General features: G+C 51.1%; 1 protein-coding gene across 1 annotated transcript in view; it reads right to left on the reverse strand.

The window, feature by feature from the left end:
- The window catches only part of GFRA2 (GDNF family receptor alpha 2), a 98461-nt gene that overhangs the window by 10836 nt on the left and 79630 nt on the right, over window positions 1–7995 (reverse strand). Inside the window, exons 10-12 of the mRNA XM_021719034.1 lie at window positions 3683–3792; window positions 2744–2884; window positions 529–701 (exon numbers count right to left, since the gene is read on the reverse strand). Coding sequence (XP_021574709.1) covers window positions 529–701; window positions 2744–2884; window positions 3683–3792 — 424 coding nt within the window. The remainder of the gene's footprint in view (window positions 1–528; window positions 702–2743; window positions 2885–3682; window positions 3793–7995) is intronic.

Here is a 7995-nt window from a genome sequence, read left to right on the forward strand (position 1 = left end):
GATGGGTGGATGGGTGGATGGGTGGGTGGATGGATGGATTAACAGATGGCTAAACAAATGAATATCATAGACTTTGGATTCAGATGTGGGTTTGAGATCTTATTCCACCATTAACCAGCAGTGTGGTGTTGGATATGTCACCTAACACCTCTAGATTAGTTTTTTGTGTGTAAAACAAAAAGAGCAACACCTCATTGTGTGGGAATTCAGTGAGACAGGTAGAGAGGCTACTGGTACACCCTCTGGTAATTAACAGATAGTTTATAAATGGTAGGCATTACATTTCTCTTGCATCCCCATGGTATCTAGTACAATGCCGTGAAGAAACAAGGGTTTAATACTTGTAATATGAGTGCCTAAATAAATGAACAGGTGGAGAGCTACCCCCACCAGCTCCTCCTTGCGCCTTGGGTCCCTGATCTAAAGGGAGGACCTTCAGCACTCCCTCCCCAGCCCCAGTTGACTCACTTCCCAGCCACTTCTGGCATCCCAGTGCCTTTTCCCAGACCCTCAGCCATGCCCCCTCACCTGGACAGATGTGCAGGTGGTGATGACACTGGTCCCCAGGCTGGTGCTATCACTGAGGTCATCCGGCAAAGAAGGAGTCTTCTCCACCCGAGGGGCCTGGGTGGCCTGGAACGAGGGGCCCTTAGGGGACACGTTCACATCTGTGCCATTGCCAAAGGCCTGGATGGCATTCCCTGGGATGGGGGTAGGGGAGAAGATGAGAGAAATCAGGACCCACGTCCAGCACTTCTGCCCCTGCTCCTGCCCTGACCACTTCCTTCCCTGGAACAGCCCAGAAGCCAGGATAGAGTGTGGCACATTCACTTTACTGAACTCAACTTTACTGAACAAAGGTCCCACATCTAGAAAAGGAAATAGCAAGAGGAAGGTTGGAAAAGACAGAGAAGCCAGAATAGAAAAACATGTGTGTAAGGAGGAGTATAGACAAGGAGAGGCAGAAAAGAAGGAAACAGGAGGCATAGAGGGGCTCAGAGGGAGGAGGGACCATCTCCTCTGCACAGCACTGCAGACCACACCTTACTTCGACAGCTCCCCATCCCCAGCTCCTAGTCACAGGCACTTCCAGCTCTTGTGCCACCTCAGATACATCCAGGTCCCACAGCCGGCATTCTGCCCCTGCTCCTTCCCCGACCACTCTTTTCTCTGGAACAGCCCAGAAGCGAGGACAAAGTGTGGCACATCCACTCTACTGAATTCAACTTTACTGACCAAAAGTCCCAGATACAGTCTCTCCCCTCTCCACACCATGTATTTTCCCTGGGTGGCCTCCCCTCCTCCATGCCATCAAGAGAAGTATCTAAAAAACCTCTACCTCCATGTTCCATATGCACCTCAAGTCACCACGTCTGAGCCTGCAGGCATCTCTTCCTGCCACTGCCAACGCTCCTTTCCTCTGTCGTGCCAGGCTTGAAGGTGTCATCTCTAACAACCCGAGGCCCCCATGTCGGAATCCTGGGGATCACCCACGGTGCCTCCCTAAACATCCACTGGCAGTCTACTCCTAAAGCCCACCTTCTCAAGATCTCTCCACCCCTAACTGTCACCCCATGTCCCCCTCCCACAGCTCTGGCTCACAGTTGTCACTGTCCTCCCCCATGCATACCCTACTACGACCTTCTGATGGGACTCTCTATGTTGAGACACATGTCACAATCATATCTCTGACCCCCATTGCCCACAGGCAGATCTGCTTTCTGGGCCACTGATCTGATCTCAATACCCCCTGCAGACATCCTTTCAAAGACCCATGCCACCACCATCGCCACCTGCAAGACAGGAGGATTCAAACACCTTCGGGTCTGTAAGGCCCTTTGTGAGGAGGGTGCAAATAACTGTCACTCTGGTCATCATCGATGCTATGTAACAAGACTATGTGGTTGGAAGTTCCCTCCACCCACCATGGCCCCCGTGAAGCCCTGATCCTCAGCCCAGGGTGGATCCCTGCCTCTGCAACTGACCAATACCATTACCCATCAATGGATACAGCCGCTGAGAAACTTTCAAGGCCTCTCTCCTCCTGGTGGACTTGGACATTCCCACTCTGGGCTCCTTGAGAATCCTGTGCAGACCTCCACCCTCAGACTGTTCATTCCATACTATGATCACTGGTGACCCCTCAGTTTACCTCCATCAGACAATCTTCAATGACAGGCACTGTGACCAGGATCTCTGAATCTCCACTGCCATACAGAAAGGAAGGAAGGATGGATGAACGGATGGACAGAAGGAATAAAAGTGGGAAGGAAAGAGGGAAGAAATCTTCAGGTAGACATGGGTGGCAATGGGTGTCACATTGGAAAGATCAAAGAGAGCCTGATCTTGACTGTGGCTAACCTCCTTCTAGTCTTTGGATTAGAAAGACATAGAAAGTCATTGATTTCAAGGGAAAATAGACAGGGAGAATTGACAGATGTCTGAGATCCTCAGGAGAGGGGTCAGTCCCCAAAGGAAGCTGGCTGAAGCTATCAGAATAACAGAAACCTTCATTCTCCACTTGACATAGGTTCAAGGCCTCTGGTAGTAAACTGAGGCTGGCCTACTGACAGTTCTGGTATACATCTTCAAGAGTTCAAAACTCAAGGTAGGCAACACCCATGGTGGAGAAGCCCCTACAGATCACTGTTCATCCCAAGGGAAGGAGAAAAGAATGGATATGATAGACCCCAGGAGGGGCAAATGGGGCTTCTGGGGATGGGGAGGATGTTCCAGGACTTACGGAGGCACGGGTTCTCAGTGAAGTCCCTGAGGAACTTCTCACACTCCTCCTCCATGTTACCACTGCCACGACAGCTGCACCAAGGGGACACCACGATGCCAGTGGGGTTGGAGTCCACATAGTTGGGTGTCATATCAAACCCTGGGCAGGGAGAAAAGGGAGGGAAAGGAGAGAGGATAACTAGGGCCTTCTCTTTGGGCCTACAGACCCCAGGCACAGCAGGACAGAGGCTTAGCACCCACCCATCCACCCACCCCCCAAACACACAAACATCTCGATCACAGACCTAACTCTGAGTATTACTGTCCCAGTGATCATGGGGTCAGCAGGGGGCGGAGCGATCAGAGCCACAGAGGATTCTGAGCTCCTCCCACCAGAAGGACAGAGAAGATGCCTGGAACCCCTCCCATAGTGTGAACCCTTGCTCTCTCCTTCACCAACAAGCAGTGAATATTCTAGAATCAGAGCTTACACCCTGGATTGAGATTCCAGCACCCATATTTACCAGTGATGTGGGCCTGTGCAAAAGTTATTCACCTTCTCTATACCTCAGTCTCCTCATCTATAACATGGAGATATCAACACCCCCTAGTAAGAGCTGTTGGGAAAATTCAGTAAGACAGCCCCTGTAAACAACTGCTTGGTGCAGTGCTGGAATGTCAGAACCGTCAATACACGGCACCTTTTCTTCTTATTTCAAAAGCCTTATAAGGTCCCTGGGGCCCTGCTCCCTCCCACGAGAAAGAGCTGGGGCCTTCCTCTTTGTTACAGAGCTGGCTTTCCCTCTGGTTTGCCACAACTCTAGCTGAATTTGCCTCAGGGAAGGCTGGGCTCAGGCTGTCACCCCTGGGTGGCCCGAGCTGGGCCGCAGCCCCTGCCCTGCTGAGATGGAGGTGGCAAGGAGTCACCTCGAGCCCCAGCATGCAGCGGGGAGCTTACCAATCATGCCAGCATAGGAGCCCAGACACGCCTGGTAGTTGTCCGCAGGGCAGCTGGTGACCGTCTGGGAGGAGGCTCGACAACTGGCATGGAAGTCTGCCAGTCGGGACCTGGTGGCGGGAAGAGACCCAACGGAGAAAACAGGAGTTTAGTCTGGCTGTCTTCTGCCCCTTCTGCCAAGCCGGTGGCAGGGTACCGCCTTCCTGTAACTCCCTAACTCCCCAATGCAGAGGAAGCCAGGAAGAGGGAGGGGAGGAAAGTGGGGGGAACCCAGTCTTGGGGGGGCCTCGGGCTGTGGTTATCTTTAGGACAAGGACTTCCTGAAGAGCTGGGCACATTGAAGAGCTTTAAAAAAAAAAACCCAGTGACAGATAAACAAGACCCCAAACAGCATAGAAACTAGCTGCTCTAAATGGCTCTTTCAGGCAGAGGAACACAACCTGGATGGGTCTTCAGAGAATGCCTGGGGCCAAGACAAGAAACCTGGGCTTCGCCTTCCACTCGGCCACACTCCTAGATGAACTTGCCCAAGTCCTTCAAAATATCTCTCTTTCTGCCTGCAAAATAGGTACGATAATCCCTGTCCTGGCTACCTCATAGGATCTGTCTGACAGTAAAAGGAGCCAGTGGCCAGGAAAATTTTTTTTAAAGAGTCCCTTTTTTTTTTTTTTTTGAGTTGGAGTCTCACTCTGTCGCCCAGACTGGAGTGCAGTGGCCGCTCCCGGCCACCGCAGCGTCGCCTGCTGGGCTCCGGCGATCCTTCCGCCTCGGCCTTCCGAGTAGCTAGGATTACAGGCATGCGCTACCACGCCCGGCTGATTTTTTGATTTACTGTAGAGATGAGGTCTCGCTGCCCAGGCGGGTCTCGAACCCGCGGGCTCAGGCAATCCACTCACCTCAGCCTCCCAAAGGCGCGGGATTACAGGCTGAGCCACCGAGCCCGGCTAAAGAGTCTCTTTATGGTGAGACAGGCCATGAGTATTTCTGACTGGGTCAAGTTACAGCAAAGGCTCCCCTGCCTCCCCTCCACCCTTCCTCTGGTTCCACCAGGCAGAATGAGTTTTCCCTGCCACTGGTGACCATAATATGCCATTGCCCATTCCTTTCTGTCAGCATCTATGAGACTGTGTCATAACTCCTAGAGTGCAGCTCCGTGCTGCCCCCTCAGCCACCAGCTGCTTGAAGGCAGATGCTGTCTGACCCAGGCCTGTCCCCATCTCCAGCTCCAGACCTGGATATTGGAGGTTCCATGGCGCCCAGGACACCCAAGTTGAACACATGTGGCAATCCCCATCCCTTCTTCCTTCCGCCCCAGCACAGTGGCCATGGATGTCACCATCAGCCTGAGCTGGGGGAGGATGCTTCCCTACCCACCACGTCAAGAGACAATCACCACCTCCTATAAGTGAGTGCCCCCTGCCACATGGCCCGCTTGTATCATATCCGCTGTGTCTCACAACCACTCCAAGCAGCAGTAATAAGGTCCATCCACAGGCATTTCCCAATGATTGGCACATAGTAGGACCTCAACAACCACATGCTCAGTGAGACTTCTATGGTAACTTGACAAGCCCGCTGCCAAAGGACCAGAACCCAGGTCACTGGCTCCCACGCCTGTCCTCTTTGCACAGGATAAGGAACCTCACAAAGCCATCCCCACATTCACCCCAAATTCAGTTCTTCCTGGCTCTCCATTGGAGCTCTATTCCATCTGAGAAAGGAACAGATGGAGGGAGAGAGAGACAAGAGGTTGAGAAGGACTGAGACAGCCTGAGCGAGGAGAGAGAATACAGGCTCCCCACACAAAGGTGCTAGTGCCCACTGAGAAAGCCCCCACCCCATGCAGGCCTGAGGGCATCTGCCTCTGGACAAATTCCAGTTTTTCCAGTGACCTCACAGTCCTGGGGATAGTTCTGAGAGAAGGAGAAAGCCTCTGGAGAGATTTGGCTCCAGTGAGGACTTGTGTGTCCCAGGCTCCTGCCGCTGATAGAAGGGTCAAGAGCACCAGACTGAGTTGGGGACCAGATTCTCAACTCAGCTCTGCCCCAGCTCACTGGGTGAACGGCAGAGGGTGGGGGTGAGTCCCTTGCTTCTCAGGAACTTGGGGTTTTTTTATTTATCAAATTAACAAAAAAGTACTACCTTTCATTCATAGTTTAAGAGGTAATTTCACCATTTGGGATGATGAGAAAGTTCTGTAGATAGATGGTGGGGAAGACTGTGCAACAATGTGAATTAATGCCTTAATTACTTAATTGTGAACTAATTACTTAATGCCTCTGAATTATACCCTTACAAATGGTCAACATGGTACATTTTCGGTTAGGTGTATTTTACCACAATGATTTTTTTAAAAAGGTACTTTCACATCCATCTTTTATCATTTAATCTTCACACTCTGACAAGCAGTTGTTATTATTATCCCATGATACAGACCAGGAAGCTGAGCCTCAGAGAAGCTGAATAACCTTGCCCAAGAGCCCAGAGGCACTGAGCAATGGAGCCAGGACTCAAATCCAGAGCTCGGCAATAAGACAAATGCCCTTTCTGGCACGGCCGCCTGCTCCTGTGAGGGAGGGAGAGCTACAGTCCTTGAAGGTCCTCCCAGAACCATCATTCTGCACCTCTGGAAAAGCAGCGTTGTCTTCCACAGGAAACAGAAGGAAATCTTCAGTTGTCTCTACCCTCCCTCTCACCCATCAGTTCACCCTCTACTTCTTCACCACCCAGCCCCCAAACGGGGAGAAGAAGCATTTCCAACCAAGCCTTCACCCCTTGCAGAAGAAGACTCAGTCTCAAATGTCAAAACCCACTTTTGTCCCATCCTGCAACCTGCAGAGGGAAGGTGCTATGAGGTCTGGCGGGAGGAGGTCTCCACTCATATCCCAGACCTCCAGAGACCTGAAAGGTAGGCTGACAGGGGAAAGAGACTCTAATCGGTAGATGGGATTTGGAGGCAAACAAAACAAAATCTGTCATGGGTTGCATTGTATCACCTCGCAAATATGTAGAAGTCCTAGTCCCCAGGACCTGTCAATGTAATCTTAGAAATAGAGTCTTTGCAGACATAATCAAGTTAAGATGGGGTCACAGTGGATTAGGGTGGGCCCTAAATCCAATAAGGTGTCCTTATAAGAAGAGGAGAAGAGACACAGACCGCAGGGAGAATACCATGTGATGACGGAGACACAGACTGGAGTGCTGCGTCTATAAGCCAAGGAAGGCCAAGGATTACAGCAACACTGAGGCTAACAGAAAGGCATAAGGGCATGCAACAGAGTCCTTCCAGCCTTCAGAAAGAGCATGGCCCTACCCACACCTTGATTTCAGTCTTCTGACCTCCAGAACATTCAGAGAATACTTTCAAATACTTCACTGTTTGTTTTGGCTAAAGGTCTCCCTCCAGAAGGAGCCAAGGGGATATAGTCAGGCCCCAACATGGAGGTGGGCTGCAAGTAGCCATGATAAAGCCAGAACTAAGCTCCCATAGGATGTGGGACAAGGAGGCTTCTAGATTATTCACAAGCTAAGCCACTAGCTACCATCTTCTCCCCACCAAAGGGGAACCCAAGCACCAGGCCTTAGCTGAAATGTAGGAGTCCATTCCAATAAAATGCCAGGCGATCACGCATCAGACCCACCCCCACTCCAGTCCCTCCCCATGAAGCCCTTTCATCTAGCCACGTGGATTTCTCCCATTTCTGTGTTTCAACTACACATATGGTCTGGACCAGGCAACTGAACACTTTATTGCATGGGGACTTACTGATTTTGCCTTGTTTGGCCCTTCTGGGAGCACACCTTCCCAGAGTGGTACTCTATTGATTTCTTTATCCCTATCCGCCACAGTCCCTTTTTTAACAAGGACAAGGTGATAAATTTTCATCCATGCTTTCTCTAAATATGTACTGAGCTCCTACTATATGACTGACAGACTAAAGATGGAAATGGTCCACATGTCGATGCAACATCAGAAAAGAAACCTGGCTGGCACTGTGGCTCACACCTGTAACCCCAGCACTTTGGGAGGCCGACGCAGGAAGATCACTTGAGGCCAGGAGTTTAAGACAAGCTTGGGCAACATAGCAAAACCCCAACTCTAAAGACAATTTTTCAAAAAGTAAAAAATTAGCCAGGCATGGTGGGACGCACCTGTAGTCCCAGATACTCAGGAGGCTGAGGCAGGAGGATCACTGAGCCCAGGAATTGGAGACTGTAGTGAGCTTCATGCCACTGCACTCTAGCCTGGGCAACAGAGTAAGAATCTGCCAGAACGAAAGAAGGAATGAAGGAGGGAGGGAGGGAGGGAGGGA

This window comes from Carlito syrichta, unplaced genomic scaffold (genome assembly GCF_000164805.1).
Source record: "Carlito syrichta isolate Samal-C Ts95f unplaced genomic scaffold, Tarsius_syrichta-2.0.1 Scaffold314086, whole genome shotgun sequence".
NCBI lineage: Eukaryota > Metazoa > Chordata > Mammalia > Primates > Tarsiidae > Carlito > Carlito syrichta.